At 40.4% G+C, this 26230-nt stretch overlaps 1 protein-coding gene across 1 annotated transcript in view; it reads left to right on the top strand.

The window, feature by feature from the left end:
• Positions 1-26230, top strand: part of MIPOL1 (mirror-image polydactyly 1) — a 201385-nt gene that overhangs the window by 156985 nt on the left and 18170 nt on the right. The window contains exon 11 of the mRNA XM_054400707.1: positions 21332-21556. Coding sequence (XP_054256682.1) covers positions 21332-21556 — 225 coding nt within the window. The remainder of the gene's footprint in view (positions 1-21331; positions 21557-26230) is intronic.

Below are 26230 nucleotides of genomic sequence, written 5' to 3' on the forward strand. Positions count from 1 at the left end.
CGTGTCCAGGGAAGGGCAACAAAGCTGGTGAGGGGTCTGGAGCACAAGCCCTATGAAGAGAAGCTGAGGGAGCTGGGGTTGTTTAGCCTGGAAAAGAGGAGGCTCAGGGGAGACCTTATTGCCATCTACAACTACCTGAGGGGAGGTTGTAGCCAGGTGGGAGTTGGTCTCTTCTCTTAGGCAACCAGTGACAGAATGAGAGGACACAGTCTCAGGCTGCACCAGGGGAGGTTTAGGCTGGATGTTAGGAAGAAATTCTTCAAAGAAAGAGATTTGCCATTGGAATGGGCTGCCTAGGGAGGTGGTGGAGTCACTGTCCCTGGAGGTGTTTAAAATAAGACTGGATGAGAAACTTAGTGCCATGGATTAGTTGATTAGATGGTGTTGGGTGATAGGTTGGACTTGATGATCTTGAAGGTCTATTCCAACCTGATTAATTCTGTGATTCTGTGATAACATTGCTTTTCTTACTTTGAGTTTAACCCTGCTCACAGAGGAATCAATAGAAAACTTCTGTTAGGAAGCATTTAGGAATTCTGATGGTGGGAGAAGTTCCCTGCCTGTCACGGAACACAAGCCAGATGACTTCCCACCTGTGGTGTTTACAAAGAGAAGCTGAGAGTAAGGTAATTTCTTCATTCAGTTGCCTCTGTTTTAAGGTAGAACTTTTATGGAGTTGCTTCATGTATGTCATTCTAATGCCACTTTCTGGAAAAATTTCTGGGTTTCCATTCTGCCCACAGCTAGCTTTTCTACCTGATGTGGTTGAGATCTTCTGTTTCGGAAGAGGGAGTTATGGAACATTGTGTCGAGCGTTGCATAACAATGTGTTACTCTTCTGATGGGGTAATTCTTTCAGCATAGGTGTGAAGGCTGTCCTTCTTAACACAGAGTAGAGACCAACCTGGAAGCTTCAGCCACAGTTTTCCTGTGGATAAGTGGGCCTGCTGGGATTTACACAGTTCTGAGCCTCTCAAATATTTAAGTAAAATGTAACGTGTTAGGAATAGTTTACTTAATGTAAGCTACAGTTCCTATGGTCATGGCAGGAAGAAGAATGAGCACAGAGCAACCTGGAGTTTTTTCTACCACCAGCAAAAAAGCATGTAAGCTGTGGTATGGAGCTACCGCCTCATTAATAGGAGTTTTTCTGGCTGTGGGTTCAGAATGATAAGCCACAAAAGGAAAGAGAGGGAGTCACAACGTATGAATCCTCAGTGGTATATTTTCTTTGACATCAAAGTGAATTTAAAGAAGCTCTTCCCCTTCATGTTTTGTTTTTGTCATCTTTTCTCCTACCTGTTTATAAATATCTGAGGGCTGGGTGTCAAGAGGGAGGGGACAGGCTCTGCTCAGTTGCACCCTGTGAATAGGACAAGGGGTAATGGATAGAAACTACAGCACAGGAGGTTCCACCTCAACATGAGGAGGAACTTCTTCACTGTGAGGCTCACAGAGCACTGGACAGGCTGCCCAGAGAGGTTGTGGAGTCTCTTTCTCTGGAAACTTTCAAGACCCATCTGGATGTGTTCCTGTGCGACCTCTGTTAGATTCTATGGCCCTGCTCTGGCAGGGGGGTTGGACTTGATGATCTTCGGAGGTCCCTTCCAACCCCTGACATCCTGTGATCAGTGCTCCAGGTTAGAGCATGACCCCCCACTAATGTTTTCATGAGCAACACATAAGTGCTCTTTCTTTCACCCTCTTCACAAAGCAAGATAGCCACAATTAGCATGAACTGAAAAATACAATGTTGCAGTGTGCAGCAGTAAAAGTTTCTTCTGGTGGCTGCTGACTAATGTCCTCAGTGAGTAAAAGGATCAAGAATCAGATCTCAGAAGGGAGAGAAACCTGCAGGTCCTGTAATCTCAGGGCTGAACCCTGAGGAACCATGAGGTTGCTGACCATTGGAGCAGATAAAGTCATGGCCTGCCACTCAAAATCCACCATTGTGTCTCTCTTTTCATCAAGAGAGCTACAATTTTTGCCATTTTCTTAAGGCTACTCAGGTCATTTGTCATTTCTTGGCTCTTATTTTTTTTTTTCTTCCAGCTCAACATTGTTGTTGCTTCTAGGCTTTCAGGGTTAATAGCATGTTTCTGTACCATTCAGTAGACACTAGGATGAAAACTCGAACCACAAAAATAAGGTTTGAGATGCCCAAATTGTTGCAAGACTTCCAGTAGGAAATAATTCTGGCAATTGTGTAAAATCTGTTTGTAAATGTTAACATTTTTAAAGCTGCAACTGTAAAGGATCTCTCTCTTTTCAGTGTAAATTTATATTCAGTGCTGGCCAAACTAGACTCATATGTGCAGACAGTGTCTGCCAAACAGCCAATAGCCTAAACTGTAAATACAGTGCGTTATTTGAGAGTTGTTTGATTGTATTCTGCATCTTTAAAAAAAAAAAAAAAAAAAGTTGGAGAATACTGGGGGAGAAAAGGTCCTCATTTGTCTTTTATTTTATTTGTTTGTAATATATTTATTTTGTTAGCATTTTGTATGGTAGGGAAGAAAGGGGGAAAAAGTCCTTTTATTTCCTTTATCTGTTCTTTTAAAATAACATAGTAACATAGAGTGTTGGGTAGAAACAGTGAAGTAACAGCTGGATATTGCTGCCCCAAGATAGGAGGTGACAATGGTATCTTTTTTTATCTGTTATCTGTGGTGTCATTAAGTCTAATGATGTGCTAAATAAAAAAAAGTGGTCTTATCACATCAATAGGCCTTGAATTGTCTCAGAGTTGCCATGCCTGTGAGTTCCCTTTGGCTTTCTGAAAGGGTTGGGAGGCAGAAGAAGCTGCAGTTCAGAGTTCGTTTATGCGATCAAAGCTCTTTAGACAGATGGCTGCTAGCACTTCAAAATGATTAAAATATGTTCCAAGCAACATCAGTCTGTGGGCTTGGGGACCCAACCTTTCATTAGTCAATAAAGGGTCTTGAGTTCTTGAAAATGAAATCTTTAAAAGCTAATAAGGCTGCTGGTTTGCTCTGAGCTGTTTCTTTGGATTTGTGGTTGAGGACTGGACTTGGGCCAGTATCTGTCCAATAATCTAAGGCTTTAAAAAAAAAATCTAGTTACAAGAGGCCTCCCAGCAGATCTGCCTGTTAAACAGCATGGCCAATATTTTCAGTCTTGGTTACATAAGTTTAGGTACCTGAGTTTGCAGCTGGGAAGGTATCTGCATGTGCCCCTTTGGAGCCTAATTTAACTACAAGCACCAAAACTTAATCATTTTGACCTGTACTATTTTTTTTTTTTTTTTTTTTTTTTTTTTTTTTTTTTTTTTTTTTTTTTTTTTTTTTTACTATGGGTTGAGTCAAGAGCATCTCTAGGATGCTTTCAGAGCACCACAACCAAGATCATTAAGCAAGTTTTCCAGAGCTTCTAGAAAACTTACATTCCCCAATGTTGTCAGTGTTTGCCAATATGAACGTGCCATGGTATGGTTTGGTGCCACAGTGGAGTTTGGTTTATTCTCTGGTCCACACCCAATTTGTGAGAGGTAGCAACTGGAAGCTTGTGCAAATGTGAAGTGTCTGTAGCCTCTGCATGCCTGTTTAATAAGATGTTAACAAGTTCTAGTCTTGAGTTTGGTTTTGTGTTGTTATTTTCTTTCTCTGGCAGAGGAAAAACTTCTCTCACAACTCGTAAACTTCTGAACTTGAAGTGTTCTTGCCCCACAGACTTTCCACACAAGTCTCAATGTCTGAAGATATGTAAATTCCCTCCAAAATGCCTCAAGATTTAGCCTACTGCTGTAGAATGTGTTTTAAAAGACATCAGAGTTTTGACGTACACCAATAGAAGCTGAGCAAGTCATGGTGATCCTGTTAGCTCAATGTGATCCCATTACCCAAATTGTTCAGCCTGTCTTCTCTCACCTTGGGAACAGCTCTCACATTCCTTTTGTCAGGACTTGATGGGGCTGGCAACTGAAGCTCTTCCCACCCACACACCATAGCTACTCAGAGAATGTTAAATTCCGTTTTTCTCTCCCATAGTCTCCCTCTGAAGGCTTGCCTGTGCTCCAGCTTGAGCAGCCAGTGAATTTTACTCCTCAGAGGCAAGATGTTACTGTCTTTTGATAAATGTGCATCATTTTCTGGCTTCTGATATTTTGGAGAGCTGATTTTTGTGCTGATCTGTTGTAAAATACCTGATTTGCCTGTCACAAAGCTTTTTCTCCACCATCTGAACAATCCTGTCACCCGAACTTGGTCACGTTCTCCCTATCTCTAGGCATAGGTTTTTAACCTTTGTTCTTCAGATTCCTGTGAACTAAGATTTTTCCTCAGAGAAACTTAAGAACTACTTTTCTACAGAGTGGGCAAAGCAAGACAAAAGAACTACACAGAAAGGACCTAGTGAGCATGCCTGTTTCTCTCCATTTCTGGAGTTCCTTATGAACAGATATATTTACATTGGACTTCAGAGTTCTCTGCTTGATTTAAATGTGCTCTGCAGTGATCCTGTTACTTTATCTCCATTGCTGTTCTGACTCCTAAAATTTTAAGAGCTGACCTAATTACCTAAATGAAGCAGAACTTCAGGGTAAGACACAAAGCCTTCATCAAAGTGTCATGATTTTTAAGGCTCAACAGATCATGAAGAACTAGCACTAGAAAAGGAAACTATAAAGAACAGATTCACAGGGGCTTGGGAGCAGACAGAATATCTCTCCTTAGGAATTATGTCTCCTCTTTATATGTCCTAAAGTACCAGACTTTGTATCATTCACTTTTCCCTCTACTCCAGGGAATTATGTAAACCCTTTTATTAAGGAAGCTAGCATCCTACATAGCTTGTGTCACTTCTACTTTGGAGCATTTTTCTGAGCTCTGCAGAAGTTCTATTTCCAGCAACACCACGTAACAAGAAAGCCAAATGCTCCATCCATATACTCCAGTCTGAGGTTTCCAGAGCACCCAGCAGGACTTTGAGAGCAACACGAATCTAGAGAAGGGAATGCTTTTAGACATGCTGCTAGAGGGCTTGGGGGGGCTCCTGCTTTGAATATTCTGATTTGTCATTGGAGTTGGAAGTCCCTGTAAATACCAATTCCTAAAGGTCTCCGTTTGGGGAGTGGAAATGAAGGGCCTCTTTTGGAATGTTTTTCCTTTGCTTCTCGATTCCCCTAGCTGTAAGATGTGAATAGTGCTACTCATGCCTTTTTTTTTTTACTTTTTTTTTTTAATACAGTTATTTAAGTTTTTGTTATTAGATTCTGCTAAATGTTAAGTGGGGCAAAACTACATTTATCACAGTAGCTATTGTACGGCAGCAATCCTTCTGAAATGCAAGTACAGAACTACCTTTTCCAGACAAAACATATGCTGTGGGTGCCCCATTAATACATTTCATGTTTAATGACCAACTGTTTCTCCTGCTTCCTCTAAATTACTGTGAAGTTGCTAGTCCAAGGAGAGAAAGTAAGTTTTTATTCTGGAAAAGACTGTCGTATTCATTGCTTTCAGTGAGAACACAGTCTCAAGCAGTTCATAATATTCCTCTGCTACAAGGCAGCAAGAATTCAGAAACCTTTGAAATAAGGATGTCTCTGCAAGAAAGAGGAAAAAAAAAAAAAGTATCTACTTTCCAGGTAGGTGAGTCCAGTTGTTGTATTAAATCAGGTTTGACATTGGGGTTTTTTGATCAGATCAATGAATATATATATATAAAACTTTGTTGTGGAAATGTTGCAGAGTTCTGTCTTTCTGTTTGTAACAGTGAAGCTCTTTATGATTGAAGGGGGGGGGAAACTGGTTTAGTGAAGGAGGTTTTGAGTCTGCCAGAGCTGGTGGAGGTGAATTTGGATAGCCATTTAATGTGGGACAGCTAGACGGGAACAGAGAAGAATGTAAAATGAGTAGATTGCTACAGATTTATGCTTGCCAGAACAAAACAGGTAAATTGTTTGTGAGTTTAAAGATCCTGAATCTGCAGACAATTAAAGACATGCCTTTAGGATAAAAAAAAAAAAATCCAAGAAGACTATATAATGAAACCTCTTTTGAGCATTATGCTGAAGGAAGGTTACAAGAATGTCTAACACTTCAAAATGATTTTTACTCGACTAATGCTTCCATAATGGACGTTAATACTGTTGACATTACTCATGGATTGAATGCCAGCAATTTAGACAATAGATAGTATCAGGTGCTAATAGATCAAACATAATTACTGCTGATGAAATAATTTTACACAGTTTAGCAAAGTCAGTTCAATTATTCACTGTAAAAGAACATTGAGTAAAAGTGAAAATGCTAAGCTGTCTCCTCTAGGGGCATTATGTGCATTTCTGAGTCTTACTTTTTTCCTTCCTAGCAATCTTTCCTCTGTAACAGCTTCCAGTGCAAGTTATTACAACTCTTTTTGCGTAAGACAGGTCGTGTGAAGTTCAGCTGTAGGTGGGGCCACTGTGTTAGATTGGGGGGACAGTCTTAATAGATCTGTTTCATTAATTAAGTCATGCTTTTTTTTTATTTTTTTATTAACAAAACCTGTATGTCAGGTTTAGCCAGCTGGGAGCCATTCTTATGGTTGTTATCTTTGTCAGAAGGAATATTGTGAAAATAAGGAATTACTATACGCGCTTTAACTCCTGATTAAACAGAGGAATGACATCTGCTCACCCGCTGTCCCCGAGAAAGTAACTGAGAGGCATTTCCTAGGCTTGATTCGTGGGTTCTGATCTTACACACCTCATGAAGGTTAAAAACTCTGGGCATCAGATTCAAAACTTACCCTGATGGATTTATGTGATACCTATCCCCTGGTCATCAAGGCCAAAATTTCAAACATCTAGATTGTTTATTCTTTCTTTTTACTGCTGAAGGAACTTTTTCTACTTGCTCATCTTTTCTTGGTATATGAAGCAATATTTTCTTGCATTCTTTTTCTTCTAATATTCTGTTCTCAGGAGGAAGCAGTAAGATTTACAAGTATTTAATTGTACTAGACACCCAGAACAGTGTAAGCACCTGCTAATGGCCACAGTCTTTAGCTTCTGGATACAAATAAAGTTGAAGCACTCTTTGCTAGACTTTCTCCTGGTCCTCAATGGGAAATGCACTAGTGACTTCCACTATCACTGAAGAGATTTCACCAAGGAGGAAGGAGAAGTACTGTGAGTTTGTCCCTCATCCAAAGGAGTGGGAGGGAGGGTGAGTAGCAAGGTTTATATTATCTGACTTATCTTTCCTTTGCTTCTGAGCTAGGCAGGATCTTAATATTATCCTGGCTCATGTAACATTACATTGTTTGTTTCAATCATATTCTGTAAAAGGAACTTCCATCCTAAGGTCTCTGGTGGAGATACAGAAATACTTATTCTTCCATTTAGTTCTTCTTCCCTACTGTCTTTGCCAAAAGTTATTTTACTTCTACAGTTGTGACAGCAGAATAAGGACTACTGTGATGCAGGCATTTAGTTCTCCCCTTTTAAGCAATACTACTGCTCCTATCAGAGGAGATTATAGTATCTGTTGTATGTGTATAAGCACAGTAGGCAGTATTCATACTAATACTTATCTTGTCCTGTTCAAAAATAAAAAAGGAATTGAGCAGCATTGAATTCAGTATTTGCTAGATTTCACAAGAGCTTTCATACTCATTCAGTTTCCTTGTCAGCTCTTGAGAAAATAATTAATTCTTTGGTTCAGTGCAACCAATACATTTCCTGTTGCAGTATTTAATTTTTACCTGCTGGTTATGGAGAAATTGCCTGCTGGCAAAAAGAAAGAGCTGCAGTTTTTCTTGTGAACCTCTGCTTCATGAAGTTGTTGCTTTCCTCTTCATCCAGGCCAAATTTAAGTGCACAACCATATTATTTTTTAAAGATTCTATTTCAGTAGTCCAACAGTCAAATCTAATGAGGGTAAAGCAAGAGAGAGGTGGGAGAAGCTGATTTAGAAGTTTTAGGATACAGAAATCAATTCTTCATCCAATTGCAACCTCTTTCCAACCCCTGCACTGGGGTGCTCACTCTTCACTAATTTTTCTCCAGCAGCTGCCAGTCTAATCTCTTACTTTTCAGAGGTAGGTGAGTTGTGCAATTCAGTTTCCAGTCCGTGGGCTGTATCCAGCTGCTGGCCCCTTTTGCCTTGAGGAAGGCAAGAACATCCCAGGTAATAAGGGTCTTGATGCTCGCAGCAGCTCAAGCACAGGAAGCTGCTGTCACTGCCTATGCCCCATGGTGGCAATAGTGCCTGAACCTGCAATGGGGACGCAGAAACTACCTCTTTTGGAGAAACTTGTGGGTTTTTCCATAAAGGCCCCAGACCTGGATATGTCTGCCAAGGTTAAGCATTTCCAAAACACATATACTGTTAATTACCACCTTTTTGTTTCTTTGCATGAATAATAATTTACACCGAGACCTGAACCAAGGTGAGGGCCTCATATTTCTAGATGCGGCACACACAGGTAATTAGAAGCAATGCTGGGCCCCCAAAGCTTAGAATTTAAGGGGGGGGGGGGGGGGGGGGGGAGTTAAAAAAAAAAAAAAGGGCAAGGCAAAGGCATTTTACTCCTGGTTTCAGCATGGCACACAAAAGTTTGCATGTTGTAACTTGCTCTGTGCCACGCAGACGATGTGAAATAGAAGAGGGAATTCAAGACAGAGCTGTGATCCCAAATCCACTAAATCATTCCCCCAGCGTGTGCCCTTGTTTAACGTTGAAGGGAATAGCCCAGACAAGTCTGCCCAGTTGCTTTGGTAAGCATTGGTACAATAGGGAAGCAGACTTCCCCTGTATTAAATTTCCCAGGCGTTCCCTTTATCATTTAAGCCATCATTTTAACTGCCTTGTTTCGTAGTGCTTAACTGTCCAAGAAGTTGTATGATTTATATGAACAAAGGTTTGGCAGTGGCAGTAGGTAAGGCATAACTTACTGGATACTTTGCCATTGTGTCTTTACAGGGCTTTCAGGAAGTGACTTGCTAAGTTTCTATCTGTGTAGCAGTTCCCAAACCCACTTTATTTTTGTATGGGAGAAGCCATGATAACTTTAAAGAAAGGACATAGACCTGATGGAGAGGGTCCAGAGGAGGGCCACAAAAATGATCAGGGGGTTGGAGCACCTCTGCTACAAGGACAGGCTGAGGGTGCTGGGGTGGTTCAGCCTGGAGAAGAGGAGGCTCCGGGGACACCTAATAGCAGCCTTCCAGTACCTGAAGGGGACCTACAGGAAGGATGGAGAGAGACTGTTTACAAAGGCCTTCAGTGACAGAACAAGGGCTAATGGCTTCAAACTAGAGAAAGACAGATTTAGACTGCATATCAGGAAGAAGCTCTTTACTGTGAGGGTAGTGGAACATTGGAACTGGTTGTCCAGGGAGGTGGTTGAGGCCCCTTCCCTGGAGATATTCAAGGTGAGACTCAACAAGGCTCTGGGCAACCTGATCTAGTTGGAGGTGTCCCTGCTGACCTTTGGAGGTCCCTTCCATCCTGGACCATTCTATGATTCTACGATTCATTCTAAAGTAGATGTTACAGGCGCCTGCCTCAGTCTGGAAGACGCTTTTCAAACTGCAGCAGATGGAGTCCTCCAAGTGACACAGCAGCCATCGCAGAGTGGCACGTGTTGCTCTGCACAGTACCAAGAAAGCAGGGGAACCGTATGCTAAGCACACTCACCCTGAGTTCAACAGTGTGCCTCACCTTGTGCCACATGGTGACTGCAGCTGGGCATGTGCTGGAGCAGAGGACACCTTGCTTGCCTTTGGTCAGAGTCACTTAGTATTTTTCAGTAACAGCTTTGAGAAAGATTAGACAAAACAGTTCAAATACTCTGATTTATTTTCCTGGGGCAGAGAGGGGAATATCCTCAAATGAAAGAAAGGTATATTACTTTTTTTTTTTTCTTTTAAGTAATTTTAAGATTTTTAACCAGCTGAATCACTCAGCAATAAAGTAATGACAAGAGGGCAGAGGCCCCCTTGTGATTCCCCTTGCTGGGTCAGTCAAACTGAGGATTTCTAGCTTTGGGGCTCCTCCACTCACCCATGAGATCATCCCTTTCAAATTCCATATGCATTTGATTATTCCATCTTTGAAACACATTTCCATTCTTTGTATTTCTTTTAATTGCCTTCTCTTTGAGATACTCTTCCATCTACTCAGCTGGATGTTCCTGGCCATGCTGGAAGGCAGGGCTGGCTTCCAGCCCTGGGTCCGAGACATCTCTTGCTTTTCTGGGTCAGTGGGGGAGTTAAGCCAAGTGATCACAATAGCAAATCAGGACAGCCATAAAATTCACCATCATGTCTGATTTGTAAAGATAACATTGTACTAAAGTACAATATATTTTCTGGAGTTATTAGTAACGTGTTTTCTTCAGCCAGTCATTCTTGAATAGTGCCCTGCACTTTGCTGCTTGATTGATTTGTATGCCTTTATGATTTTAATTAATACTGTTTTCATCAGAGCAAATTAGTAGTGTTTGGAAAACTCTGGGCTGTTCAGTTTATCTGTGCTAGTGTTTGGGATTTATTCCCATGATCTTTATTTTTGAAATCTATTGAATGGCATCAAGAGCATTAAAGAGGCCACTTAAACCCTAGGAGAAAAAAAAATATAATGCTTATACTTCTGGGAAAACATTTATAGTGATTCACATTTTGGAAGCTGAAACACTATCAATGTTTTATTCCCAGATTATTTTCCAAGAAAAAGCTTGGATCTACTGCTGAATCGCTTTCTTCAAAACACTTAGGTTCATACTGAATTTGGAACATGCAGAGAAGGCTGGAAGACTGCTGGGGGACAGGGTCAGGAAACAGCCATCTTCCATCCTGTGGCATTAGCCTAGAGTGGTGGAATAAGCCTATCCAAGTCTCTAAGGAGATGCTCAGATCCTGCCTGGGTGTAGCAGAGGGGTACAGAAGGATCGGGATAGAAATGTTTCTCTGTTTAGTGATACAGACAAGCTGCTTTCCAAAGGAAATCAGAAAATGGTAAAATACTTAGTAGAACTTACTAGCTGAGAGTATACTCACTTGAAAACAAGAATATTCACTGTATGGGAACCCACAGTCTCTAGATCTTAGTATAACTATTTTATAGGCTTTTTTTGTTCACTGGTGAAAAGAGGATAAAAAGCCTACACCATCTTGATATGAGTGAGAGATAAGAATTTTTCAGAGACTGAAAAGAAAGAGACTGTAAGAAAATCTCAAATGTGCACTTGTATAACAGGTTTTGAGTGAGTCTGATGCAGTATTTACTACTACAGTGTAAAGGGCTGGGTTCCTTGATGTATATTTCTAGTTGGCACTTTGTCAAGGAAATAAACATTTCTTTTTCTGTATTTTGTGATGTGTGGATTGAAACTACATTTTCTTTGTCCTTGATTTAAAAGCATTAGATCATTAAATTAAGTGTTTCTGCCTAAGACTAAAATTGTAACTGAACAAATCATTTATGCAGAGAGAAGCAAGATAAAATTTCTTTCAAGAGTTCTTTAACATATCAGATTGATAAGAGTCAAAACACCTTTACTGCCATTAAATATTTACCAAGACTTGGCTTTTGGAAGAGGGGCAGTTCAGTGCAGTGTGTTTGGCTCCATGCAATGCTATTGATTAGCTATCAGAAGGACATAGTTAATGGGTAACTGGAGGTATTACAGAGTGCTCCACATTCCTGTCAAGTCTTTTCTCTGAAGATGACCTAAAATAAAGTCAGTTGCAACTGGCATTCACCCTGTGACAGATTGCACAAGCTCACCTACGGTATGAACAAAAGGTTCACAAGAATCAGTTGACCAGGACTTAAGCAATCCTTTCTAGTAGTTGTTGTCATCACTGCTGGACTTTAGAACTGCACATGTTTACATTTAATTAGAAAGAACACACAGTTTACATCGCACAGTAGCTATCAGTATCGAATCAGGATTGATTTCCGCTCTCTTTCTCAAATGACTCTTTCCTTCAGACTAATTAAAAAAAGAGGCACATAACAAAATGACTCATAAATTTTAAAGCAAAGTAAACACTATGCCCTGGAGACCAAAAATAAAAGTCAACAGTACATAGTCATTACGCTGAGCTTGTTTTCAGGTGATTCTGGTGCCTGCATTATGATATATATCAGTACTATCAGACTTAATTTTATATAGATGTCTATATGAAGTGCTCTGCCCTGAGTGGATGCTTCAATGGTTGTTTCAGTTTTGGGGGAGTCAGGAGTCTTATTTGTTTCATCTGAATTGTTACAGTTTAACACAAGAGGTGATTCGCTGGGTTTGCTATTTCTTGCAAAAGAATTTTCTTCATTTCAAATAAAACTGTCTGTGTGTGGGCCAGTCATGGAAAATGGAAGTCAGAAGCCATTATCCTTGCCTGTGAGACACTGCAAAGGAAAAATAAAGGCACAAACTGAATTAGCCTTCACTTCATAGTTATGCATACAAATTTAAATTCAACCTATGGTGACAGGAGATGTTATTTAAGGCTCCTAGCAGAAATGCTTGACCCTTGAATGTGTGCATTCTTCATCTCAGGGAAGATTTCCATGATTGGTGTTTTGGAGAGTAAAGGTTCAAGGTACCAGTTTACTGTGTACTGTCAGGTCAGTGGGAGCTGAAGGGGTTGCAGTCCAGGCAAGGCTTGGTGTGTGGAGCTGTAGGAGGTGATCCTGGAACACATGCTCAAAAGGCCTGACGTTTATTTGTGCCATAATACTCTGATTTCCATGTAAGAGACTGTCTTCAGAATGATGCTCTTGGAAAGGATCATCCGAAAAAGGGGAAAAGTAATACTGCATCTATTTTTTAACTGTTTTGGTTGTTATACCAGTGGCACATCTTGGCACATAAGAGTTACTGCTTTCTTCATTAAGTTTAGCTGTAAGGACAAAGGTATGCACTGTTGTTAAAACTGATGTCAAAAGCATACTCAAAGTATAAAAAATAAGCTGCTGTGACCTTTAGGACAAGATCCTGTCTCTTTTCCACCAGGTTTGTGTTTCTGCAAATCCCTGACGTAGGCAATTCCCCAGCTGGCCCAAAGCCAAAGTTGCTGGCTCTACACCACCCACATACACACCCCTTCAGTGATCCATGTCAATCGAGTGGCCTCCAGCAACCAGCAGAGAGGTACAGGGGCTGCCAGTTCAGCCTGGGGACTGGGAAGGTGAAAATACCTCTTGTCTTTGAGCTGGCTGTGCCCCTCCTCCCTGTTTGCCTGCAGCTGAGCCAGAATCTGCTCTGGCCCTGCCACAATACTCACACTTCCTGGAGAAAGTGGCTGAGGTTTTCTGAGGCATGGTAAAACATGGAGCTGCTGGCACCATCTTAAAACATCCTTTATATTCAAATACTGAGGTCACTCTTGATGACTTGATGCCAGTTCTGTCTTCGATTAACAGATAAGGTTCCCTCTGTATTTGCAGTGTTATCTAAACAATCTGTTACTGTAGGGAATAACTACAGTATTACAAATACTAAGCTAAAATTATTTTGTTAACTAAAGCCATTGGCAAATATTTAAGAATGGCCAAAGCATATGAATTGACAATAAAGAAGAGATACAAGATAGCAAAATTCTTACTTGTGACTCCTAGCATGATAAAGTAAACACTATACAATTTTTTTTTTCAATTCAGCATTAATTTTATTTAAAAGCAAGCCTTCAGGGCTGCATAGTTGCATTGTTGTGAATCCTTAGGCTGTAATCTATTGATACAGCCAATTTCCTGTCCAAACATGATAGAAACATTTCACACCAAGCTTGGTTCTGGGAATAATGTATAGTCTAGTAAATCCATTAATCACACATAGAATCACAGAATCAACCAGGTTGGAAAAGACCTCAGAGATCATCAAGTCCAATCTGTTACCTAACACCACCTGACAGCTAAACCATGGCTCCAAGTACCACCTCCAATCTTTTTTTGAACACCTGTTAAGAGTATTCACAGTAGTTGCTGTTGTACTGAAAACACAGCCCCCTAATTCATGGTGAAAACCCTGTGAATCTGTCTTGCCATTAACACAGGGACATTGTGGAATTGTGAAGATGTCTAATTGCTGTTAGCATGTATCAAGCAATATTCAGGATTAAAGCATAAAATCTACAGTAGTCTCTTCTGTAAACCAAGATGCATTATGCCTGAGAGTTGTATGTGTGAAAAAGATGATGCTAAGTTATTGTCTTCCAGATGCTAAGTAATCAGTTAGAGATATGAGAGACCTCAGCTACAGGTGCATTATGTGCTAGGAAATTCAAGTGGATTTCTTAGCCACAAGCTATTAACTGTGGATCTGTAGATCTAGCTGAAGAGGATTAGGACCACAGCTGCAAAAATTTCAAGCAAATACTTTATACTCATTGGTATCATGTATGTTTTGCCCTGATTCAACTAAACATTATTGACCCAGAAACTATTTTTGTGGAAGCCTGGACCATTTGATGGTGTGGTGACTGTGAGGAATGATAGGTGGTGCTGGATGTCAGCTGGAGATATTTGATTACTGTGCAACTCTGTAGAGGAAGAGCTTGTAATGGACGTGTGGTTTCTGATTATTACTTGTTGAGACGATGTCTCAGCAGTCCTTTGAGTTCAAGAAGAGCTCAGACGATTTAATCATGTCCCAAGTCCTTACTGCCTCTCTCAAGCCAGTGACAAGGGAATGCTCTGGGTGCTACGGTGGTCCTTGACAGTGAAAGTGAGGCCCAAATGAAAATGTTTGTTGCTTGGCATCCAAGACCATCTGGGTATAATTTTGTCTTAAACTCAAGACTGTGCTGCATCTGACATAGCTCTTTCAGCAGTAACGGGTCTCTTTTCAGTAAAGAAGATCAGAGCACCTTGCAAAGGTAGTATTATGAGGCCCAAGGAGGAAAAATGTGTTTGCTAGTGGCCTATAATTTGTATTTGTTGAAAAATGGATGTTCTGAGATGGGTAATAGTCAGTTCAAGCTTTCGCTGCAGATAATGAACCCATACTTGAATCATCTAGTGTCCAGACTGGACCCATGTAGAGTTGTACATTTCTGTGGATCATTTACTGCTCACTGTGGATCCATATTCACAGGTAATTGAGTTTGGACAGTATCACAGTATCACAGGACATTAGAGCTTGGAAAAGACCTCAAGAGATCATTGAGTCCAACCCCCACTGCCAAAGCAGGATCACCCAGGGTAGCCCCCACAGGAATGCATCCAGACAGGTTTTGAATGTGTCCAGAGAAGGAGACTCCACAACCTCTCTGGGCAGCCTGTTCCAGTGCTCTGTCACCCTCACTGTAAAGAAGTTTCTCCTCATGTTGAGGTGAATCTTCTATGTTCAAGCTTGTACCTGTTGTTTCTTGTCTTACTATTGCACACCACCATAAAGAGCCTGGCCCCCTCCACTTGACACCCACCCCTCAGATATTTATAGACATATAGATCCCCTCTCAGTCTTCTCAAGATTAAACAACCCCAGGGCTCTCAGTCTCTCTTCATAGGGGAGATGCTCAAGTCCCCTAATCATCCTCATGGCTCTCCATTGGACTCTCTCTAGCAGGTCTCTGTCTCTCTTGAACTGGGAAGCCCAAAACTGGACACAGTATTCCAGGTGTGGTCTCAGCAGGGCAGAGTAAAGAGGCAGAAGAACTTCCCTAGACCTGCTGGATACCTTTCTTGGTACATCCCAGGATCCCATTGGCTCTCTTGGCCACAAGAGCACATTGTTGTTCCATGGAGAACTTGCTGTCCACCAGCACTCCAAGGTCTTTCTCTGTGGAGCTGCTTTCCAGCAGGGCAGTCCCTAACCTGCCTGGTGCCTGTTGTTATTTCTCCCCAGATGTAGGACCCTGCACTTGTCCTTACTGAACTCCATGAGGTTTGCCTGCACCCAGCTCTCAGCCTGTCCAGGTCAGGTTGGATGACTGCACAGCCTGACAGGTGTCAGCCAACCCCCCCCCAGTTTTGTATCATCAGTGAGCTTGCTGAGGGTACTCTCAATGCCCTCATCCAGGTCCTTGATAAAGATACTGAACAAAACTGGACCCAGTACCAGTCCCTGGGGGACACCACTTGCCACAGGCCTCCAAGTTGACTCTGTGCCATTGATGACAACCCTCTAAATTCTGTTCAGCACTAATCTGTCAAGTTGTTATCCTGTAAAATTCCAAGGGTATATCACCAACCACCACAGAGAAGAAAATCAGTGGTGGGCTATGTTCCACAAGTACTTGATTAAGGGATCACAGGATGTTAGGGTTTGGAAGGGACCTCTGGAGAGCGTCGAGTCCAACCCCCCTGCCAGAGCAGGACCATAGAATCTAGCACAGGTCATGCAGGAGAGCATCCAGATGGGTCTTGAAAGTCTCCAGAGAAGGAGACTCCACAACCTCTCTGGGAAGCCTATTCCAGTGCTCCATGACCCTCACAGTGAAGTTCCTCCTCATGTTGATTGAACTGTTTTATTTGTTGAGAAAATATAAAATAAAGAAGATGCCTGAGCTCATGGTAGATAAGAAGATGTGGGTGCACCACATATGAGAGAAAATGAGAGGCTGTGGTGGACTGTGACAGTGCCAAGAACATATTCTGCCTTACACACAACATGCACTGCTGTTCTAACATGGTCTGCAGCCTGTGCACCAGGGAGTCTGAAACAGCTGCTGCCTTCAGTTACATTAGTGAGAGGTGCTTGGGTGGTTGCACTGAGGATAAAACACAGCTCTCTTAACTCCTATAATTACAGTCAAAGGAAGGCTAATAAAATATTTGTCTATGATAGGGCAGTGCCATCTCTTTACCTGTCTACCAGCTGTCAAGCTCCTGATTCACATGCAATGCAAACTTGACCATTTTATATCCTCCACTTTACAGCAAAATGCCAAAGTCCTCCCAGGTCTTGTGGGCTTTATATTAATATTGTCTTACTGCAGTGTTTCCTAACAGCACCTTTGAGGTAGTGTTTTCAAGTATCAGTGCTGCCTGGCCCTTGAATACACTCAGTGGCTTGAAGGGACCCTCTTCAAAGCTATCCTGAGTGCAGGCTGAGGTCTGAGAGTTCTCCAGAACTAGGGTGTCAGAAACATTTGTGGTGAAAACCAAGGTCAGACCTACATGCTTTTGAAAACATTGTATGTGTTTATCATTGGGGCAGGGGAGGAAGAAGGGGACAGATGGAGAATGTTAGGGTTTTGATGGGGTTTTTTTGATTCCTTTAGGTGGAAGGTTTCTCTGTGTTATTCAGTAATTGCTTCAGGTGGAAAATAATTTCCCACCTTGCAGTAAAAGTATGCCTGGCAAAGAGGGAAGTGTTATAAGAGCAGTACTTCATATAGTTGATTTTCAGCCAAAGACAAGTGCCTCTGGGAGCACTTTCAACTGGTAAAATTTTTTAAGCAGACTTGAAGCTACTCTGACTTTGGGGGCTGAAGAAACTTCTTGCTATCTGTAGGAGTTGCATAAGTGGCATCACACTTGTCATTTTTTCTTCTGCCTGGACACAGTTAAGGTGGGCCCTTGAAGCTCTCAGACCTAAGATGGAGCAAGAAAGGAGCTGTACTGTCATAGTAAAGCAAAAGGCTTACTATAAAGAACATGTGAATTACTTAAATCAAGCAACTGTTTGAATGCTTCCGTGACTCATTCTTCAGGCCTAGAACTCCTGTTTATTTTTTATTTATAGCATCAGTATTCTTTAGAAGACATAATCTTTAGGATATTAATGAAGACATTTGAAATTATTGGGGGACTATTAAAGGGAATAAATAAAAGTATTTTAGCAAAGCACATAATGATGGAAATTTGGTAATTGCATGGTTAGATCACATCTTGAGTCCAGTTCTGGGCCCCTCAGTTCAAGAAAGATGTTGAGTTGCTTGAACGTGTCCAGAGAAGGGCATCAAAGCTGAAGTGAGGGGCCTGGAGCACAGCCCTGTGAGGAGCAGCTGAAGGAGCTGGGGTTGTTTAGCCTGGAGAAGAGGAGGCTCAGGGGAGACCTTATTGCTGTCTACAACTACCTGAAGGGTGCTTGTAGCCAGGTGGGGATTGGGCTCTTCTCCTAGACAACCAGCAACAGAACAAGAGGACACAGGCTCAAGCTGTGCAGGGGGAAGTTTAGGCTTGATCTTAGAAAGAAGTTCTTCACAGCAAGAGTGATTGGCCTTTGGAATGGGCTGTCCAGGGAGGTGGTGGGGTCAGCATCCCTGGAGGTGTTTAAGAAAAGACTGGATGAGGCACTTAGTGCCATGGTCTAGTTGATTAGTTAGGGTTGGATGACTGGTTGGACTTTGTGATCTTGGAGGTCTCTTCCAACCTGGTTGATTCTGTGAGTCTGTGATTTGGGGGGAAAAAAAAAAAAAAGGTTTAGAACATCCATCAACCACACTGCCCTTCTCTGGATGAATCACAGTGGATACAAAAGATATACATCAGAATCTATTAATCACTCAGGTGCAGTTCCTATAAGTTAAAACATGTAATAGCAGAATGCATACTGTATTGTTCTGTCTTTGAGAAGCAGCCCAGTCGTGGCCACATGTCATGGATTGAGTTGAACTTGCTGCTGTTATTCATACCATACTGCCAGTCATGCCAGCCTCAAAAAAAATAAAGTGCTGACCAGAGCAAAGTATTATGGGGCTTGGAGTTCAGGTTGCAACATGGGAGGCTTCTGGGTTCTGGCTTCTTGGGTGTTGGCTCCTTTCTGCAGTCATGGCAGGGGAAAGAGTGGGAGTCGGATAGCTGCTGGGTTTGGTTTTCTGTTTTATCCTGTTGGGTTTTTTCCCCCTGTGTATTTCGCTGTGCTGCTTCTGCAAATAGGCTAAGCTGAGGTAATCATGCATTTTATTATTAGACCAATTAGATTATTAGCTAAGGTAATTAGGCATTGTGCTTATGATATCTTATGTTACATTAAACTCTTCTGTCTTTATCTCAGCCCTGAGTTTTGTGTGTTCCTCTTCCCCTCACTTTTGTGTTGGGGGAGCAGGCGGTTTAGCCTTTGCACTAAACTGGTAAACAGGCCCAGTATTGTTTTCATATATTCTGAATATATTGTTTTCATATATTCTGGAAAAAAAAAAGCCTCTCAGCTGGTATGAGCAAGTTAGAATATTTAGGCTATCCTCTTTCTTTTTTTTTTCTTTCTTTTTTTTTTTTTTTAAATCAGGGACCCATATATTCACTGAACAGTTTAACTTCTGTCTTTTTTTTTTTTTTTGTCTTCATTCTTTTAATCTTGTGCCAGGCATTTGGGAAGCAGGCAGCAGTGGTATTTTGGAAACTTGCTTTCAGCATTATTTGCATACCTTTGTATTTTTCCATGATGATCAACGCTTGACCATAGTGGACCTTCAGTCAGTAAATTTTATGTGCAACTGTTAAAATAATTTTATTTTTAATGAGTCTGTTCTAGGGATTATAATGTCCCTTTATAAATATTTATATTTTCAATATGTCTTCATTTAATTGAAAAGGTTCTCCACATTATTTTCAGGCAACTGCAGGTAGTAGACGTAATGACATATCAAGACTCTGACCTTTTAGCTTCTGGATTTCTATTAGTTCATCCACATTTTGCTTGTCCATGTATATTATATTTTAGTTTGTATATGATTTTCCTCTATGGGCTATCAGAACAAAGGGTGTTTTCCATACAAATACCTTAATAAACTTGAAAGGAAGAAAAGGTGCTGTTGCATCCTGGGAGCTGTCAGACAGACTATGGGTTAAGTATTGTAATCAGCATATGCAGCTGCTAGAAATCCACACTGAAATAATGTTTGATACTTGCATGGCCATTAGTCAGAGGGGTGGTCTCAAGTCATATTCATCAATCCAGGAACAGCTTCTGATATTCATGAACTTGCTTTGAAATTACTGAAATTCTTTACCTAAAAACACTGCTCATTATGACACCCTCTTGCTGTCACTTCTGTTAGAAATGTGTTCCACAGTTTTCTTGTACTAGCAGTGTCATTTTCCACTGGTGTAAAATTTACCAGTGAATGATGACTATGATGACATGGGAAGCAATTGTTGCTAATTCCATGGAGGGGTTGCTGGTGCAGGCTCTTTCCCTGGTAATCAGCCTTTAATGGGATTTCTATTGTTGCACCTCAATGACTCAAACAGCTGATTGCCTGATGATTCCTTGGGAAATAATTCCACAGTCAACAGGCTTTGTTGAGGATTTTTTTACCTGATACACCATCTTCTTTTATTCTCCTTTTATTAATTTCTTCTCATTATTTATATGTAACATGTCTGTCCAATATCCTTTTTGCTTATTTTCCATAGCTACTTTTAGCTGATCTAGGCATAATCATTTATTTTAGCTTCATGAATCTGTTGACTTCAGACCCTATTCAATTTATTTTTTCATTTCTGATCTCCCTTTAATTTGTCCAGAACTTCCTGGCACACAAATACAAAGCAGGTAGTACTGTATTCTGGTCTGTACAATCAAAGTGTACTATTTCTATGCTCTATGATTTGGTATCCCTAAAAATATACCTCAAAATCATGTATAAAATATATGCATGGCACTTCAGCATGAAATAGAGAGAAAACTTATCTACAATTTGCCTGAGAGAAACCAAAATAGTGAGTCAGAAAGGACCTTGCAGGAAATTGTGGTGGAAGACACTATAGATCTTGAAATGTCCTGTGATGAAACCCTGATGCTGGCAAGTTGCCTTTCTCTCTCTACCATAGAGATGCTATTTAAGACACAGTGCTTTCTAGTACAGCTGTTAATAGTTTATTTAAACCAGCATTAAGAAATATTTTATCTTTCCTCTCACTAAAATATTGACCAAAAACCTTCAGAATTGGTTAACACAGACAAATCATTTCTATTTCTAAGCAATCCTGCTGGTTTAATGATTTTAAATGTTGCATTGTGGCATTTTTATTCCTTTTATTATACTGAAAAATCTAGAGTTTCACAACTAAATCCCTTGTAATTGCTGTTTCTGCTTGCTAGAAGAGAGTTCTGTGTAACATGAGTTAATAACACATCAGTAACTTACACTGATTAATTCAACTTCATGTAAATCACACTAACAACTTTCGCTACAGCTCAAATGTGATCAGGAAGATGCTAAAGCTGAAAAATACTGCCTTTTAATTTTTTGTTGAATAGGTTTTTGACTTCCTAAACCTCTGCTAGTTGTTGCATACTTCTAGAAGAGCGTTGTGGGAATAGAATGTTAGTTTTATTCTAAGTCACTTTTTAAATAAATTTGGGGTTGTGTTAATGCATGTGGATCCATGGATGATGATATTTAAAATCTTAATTAAACTGAGTGTAATATTCCTGAAGCTCAGCCTTAAACTGAAACTTGATAATGTATATTATTTTGTTTTCCCAGCTTATACAACTCTTTGTCTGGAGGAATGAATCTGAAGGAGCAGCTTAGCTTTGGTACTTCTGAAGGTGGCTTGCAAGGCAGGGAGGATGTCATGACCCTTGCCTATCGCCAGATTGAAGATCTGGCAGCTCAGCTGCAGCAGGCTCAGTCAGAGCAGAAGGACACAGAGCTGAAGCTCCAGAAGGCCCTGGAGGCTTCACAGGAAGCCAATGAAAAAGTTCAGAAGTAAGTTGCTTGCCTTCTTTGAAGAAAAATTGCAGCTGGTAAACCAAATGAAACGTTGTTTCTTCTAGTAGTTTGTCCACAACTGAAAGTGTGGCAGTGCTTAGAAAAGGTCCTTTAAAAGGATTCCTTCTTTGTCAGCCTTTCTGCTCGTGGCTTGCTCTGTCTGAAGCCAAGCATTTTAACAGTCTCATAGTATTGCACAAGTCAGTATGCCTCTTGTTACTGTTATGGAAACTGCTTTCTTCACGTGCAAGCCACAGAGGAAGTGTTTCCTTCTATGAATGGTTTTCACTTTGTACCCCATGGCAATCCCGCAGCAACTGAGTATTTGCCTTTATAATTGCATGATAGAATATGAAGGTTCTCATTTTTGGCCTGTTGTGCATCTGGCAGGTTTCTCACCACGGTAAATGCTAATCAGGTTATTTAGGGGTGGCTTCAAACCCAACAGGAAGTCTCTGCATTGGTGGACAGGGATTGTATTTTCTTTCCTGTCAGGAGATTCCCAGTTAAAAGGTTGCCGAACTCTTGAAGTTCATCTCTACTCAAGTTTTTATTGTCATGTTTGTTATTACTAGCACATGAACCTTTGAGAGTCTGATTGCTGGGACACAGGCAAACATGTAGGCAGAGCCTCTTCTCAGTCTGGCACTTCTCATCTCTGCACTGCGTTCATCAGCTGCAAAGTACCCTTCTCTCACCCTTCCATGGTGGTCATTGCTGAACTGATGCAAATTTTCCTGTCTGTCCTTATTAATCTTCAACTTCAATGTCTGCAGTATCTTTTCAGAGTAGCCAGAAACTGGTTTATAATATATTGCAAGGATCTAACAGGAATTCTTCCTATTAAAAAAAAAAAATACATGCTGAGTCCTCCTTTTAAAAAAATTTAATTTTTTTTCTTATTTGTAACTCCCTAAAATATAGTTAAGATAGATAGATAGATAGGTAGATAGATAGATGAAAATACATATTTGAATCATGATTTTAAAACACACAATGGTTGTCTGTGAATCATTTGAATCTTTCTTCTGATATATTCAATGCATGCCTGATAAAAATAAACCTACAAAAAGTAATTTCAGCACGTTAAAGAGAATATTGTCTAAACCTTTTCGTGCATTGTTTAAAGTTGTTTTTTCATTTCATTGTATTGATAAGCATTTCCTAGCCATAGACATTTAAGTGAAAGTTGTTATTTTTTGTTGTTTTTTTTTTTTAGTGCTGAGTCTTGTTTGATCTCATTGTGGCTAGAATAGAAGTGCAGCCACAACCTGAATTAAAGTGGTGGTGATGCACTGCCGTAGTGAAAAGCGTTTGTGCAATTTAACGTGCTCAACTACTTGGGAAAATTTTGGTCAGGTTAGTTTTCATTTATTGCTAAGATCAGACCACTGAGCCTATAGCAAAATTAAACAATTGGGTGAAGTCTTTTGATGACAATAGCGTGCCCTTTTTACCAAGAAACTGTGGAAATGCTCTGTGCGTCTTCCCAGCACCCGGAGTCATCCATCCCCATCTTATAATTCAACCTGCAAACAGATTAAGCAGCTGAGTTTGTGGAAAGTGTGTTTACTTTGAGCTAAGAACCCTTGTGTGACACTATAGAGATTCCTCTGACACCTCTGGGAGAGCTACACAGACAGTTCGTCCTCATCAGCAGGGAAACCGGGCTGAGAATTCCCAATTTCTTTGTAACCTCAACCGCTTTATACAAATCAGTGTTTGGCAATTAGGCAGGAACTCATTTGTTAGCTTAGCTTTTGATTTCAAAGATGTAGGATGTTCTACATTTCAAAAAGGAACTGACAATTTATAAACCTGTCAATGTAGAGGCTTCTTGGTATTAATTACAGTCATGTTAATTATTAGCATTGTCTTAAGTGGATGCTTGTTGTCATCTAAGATGTGACACTAGAATTCAGAGCCTAAATAGAGGTCTAAAATGTATTTTCTTGGCTTTTTTTTTTTCAAGTACATTCTGACATAGGAGGTGAGTATTTTCTTGGCGTTATTCAGTAAAATGTCTGAATAATGTAGCAACGATAAAAAATCAGAAGAGGAAAAAAGTATAAACTCAAGAAAGAACATTAGAATAATTAAAATAATGTTGAGCAAGGATGTAGTTTGTATCTTCATACCATGTGATTTAGTGATGTTCACTGTGCCTTTGCTAATCTCTTCTCTGGCAACACTAAAGAATTTTTTTCATATTCTTACAAACTTCAGTGTCTGCATTCAGCATCATATGCAGAGCTTGAAACAGAATTGTAGTTTCTCCGTCACATACTGTTTATGTACCCACCTGCAGCTGTTGCTTTCTAAGTCAAAACAGTGGTCCTGTGTTTTTCACCAGGACACAAAGCATCTAAAAAATTTCTGGTTTCTATTCTACATGAAACCACAGCTGTGAAACAGAAAGGAGATATATTGGAATCTGCTTATAGTGAACTTAGATATAGTGAAATTCAGTTTATTCTGAAGCAGGTTGAACATCTCACACTGGTGTACTGCAGCACGAGACACAAATATTGCCTGTGGTTCACCATCCTGGCGGGAGTGATAGTGTGAAACAGAAAGTGTTGATGCTCAGAGATTGACCACACAGGTTTAGCAGCATTTGTTTGAATCTATTTTGATGTTGAAACATTAACAAGATACACTTTAGACTTTTAAGAGTGCACTATTCTAGTTCCTAAATAAAATACATCTATGCACACATGTAACGCTGTATTTATCTATTCAGCAGAAAATTATTATAATCTGCACAGTAATTAATATTTTAGCCCATACTCTATAGAATTGCCATGACTGTCATTTTCTAAATTTAATTAATGTTTCTAATTTATAATTAAAAACAAATAATTAGGACAGAGGTGCAGAATTCACCAGGATTGTTGGCACAGTGCCACAGGGCCCCTGCAAGTTTGTCCTGCTGAAGAAGCCAGGAACCAGCTGGTGCAGCCTCAGCAGGGAAATGGAGCTGACCTGGAGAAGGTGGCTGGAAAAGCCTGTGAATTAATTAATGCCTCTGCCAGCAGAGGAAGCAAGACATTTTAAAACTGTCCTTCCTGCTGGAACCTCTGGGATTGAGGAGTGGCTACTGATGTCAGTGAGATCAGAGGAGGTTATAACGTAATACCAAATCAATATTAGCCAATCATCAATAAAGGTTGAGGCCACTTTTGATGTGGTTTATTCCAGGAAATGTTTTATTTTCCTGCAACAGCTTTGCAGCCAGAGTGAATTTTAATGCAATTTGTCTGTTGAGGGCTTCTGGGTTTTTTTTCTCACAATTTAATGATTCTAGGTCAGTAAAGTGTGCAAGCAGTGTCACACTTGCACACTCACATAGCCATGTAAGGCGGCAGTGGAGGTGGTGAGTGTAGAATTTCTGTGTAATCCTCTAAAAGTAAACACAAATCCACAAAGCAGTGGTGCAGTGATGAAATACACAAGTATGAAAATAAGCATAAATGGTGAGAAACGTGCTGCCTGAGCACTTTGTCCAGGTAGCTCTGCCTATGAACAAAGCAAATATAAAAGTGATGTAAATCAGAAATTATTACTTCATTTGTCCTTAACTGTTTATTAAAGAGACGTTTTCTTTGATTTTTTTCCTTTCTTTCTTTCAAGGAGGAAAATAGGAGAGTTGCCAGTTTGGATAAAATAGTTCAGTGGATTAAACACATAATACTAAGTGATCTTCTGAATAAGCAGATAGGTTTATCAAGGGAAATTACTCTCATAAAATAAATACTACCCTTAATGACATTTGCTTTACCTCTTAAGGTGTGATTTTTTTGGCTACCTAACTTTCATTGCTGCTGGAGCACACCCATTTTTTGAGTAGTCCTGGATTGCTTTCTAGCATTTCAGAATATATTTACTGTGCTTTTGTAGTTGTTCACTTAGTTTCCTAACCGATGCTGAGAAATAAGCAGATCAATGACACGACAAAAACAAACAACTCTTACCAGCATTTGACACCACTGAAAAGAACATCAAAAAAAAAAAATAGAGAGAAATAAGAAGCCAGCATTTATTAAGTGGTTAAAGTTCCCCTCTTCTACAAGTAAAATTAATCTGCCTTCCAAGTGCAGGAGCTGTGTGCATTTCACATCAACATCCAAGATGTTCTCCAGTGCAAGCTGGAGGGCCTAATCTTCCCCAGAGTGATCTGAGCAGTGTAGTTCAAGAACAAGAATGAACATTTGAATAAGCACACCACAATGTGAGGTGACCCTCCAACAGGGGACTGACCAGATACACATATGGATTTTGGGAGGACCCTCTGATGCTCTTTTTTAACACAGCTGTGAGAAGAATGTGGCTGAGACCCAGTAGTCTTTCTGGAGTGTAGCTGGCAAAGGAAACCATGAGGAGAAGAGAATTTAACACATGGGTGTAAGAGAGTCCGCTTCATTGATGCGATCTGAGGGGAATGTCTAATGACTGGAAGAATCAAACTTGGCAATGAAAACACAAAGCTCTTTTCATCAATTCAAACGCAGACTCTAAAGCTGCAGATGGTTACCTCCAGCCTTGCCTATTCATTGCAGGGTTGTATGAAATGGCACTTTGGTGAATACTAATAGATCAAAACAAAGATTTAATAACATAAAGATGTGGTGTTCATTTTGAAATGAGGATACAGGTCAGTGTCTCAGAAAA

The sequence above is a fragment of the Indicator indicator genome, chromosome 4 (assembly GCF_027791375.1).
Source record: "Indicator indicator isolate 239-I01 chromosome 4, UM_Iind_1.1, whole genome shotgun sequence".
NCBI lineage: Eukaryota > Metazoa > Chordata > Aves > Piciformes > Indicatoridae > Indicator > Indicator indicator.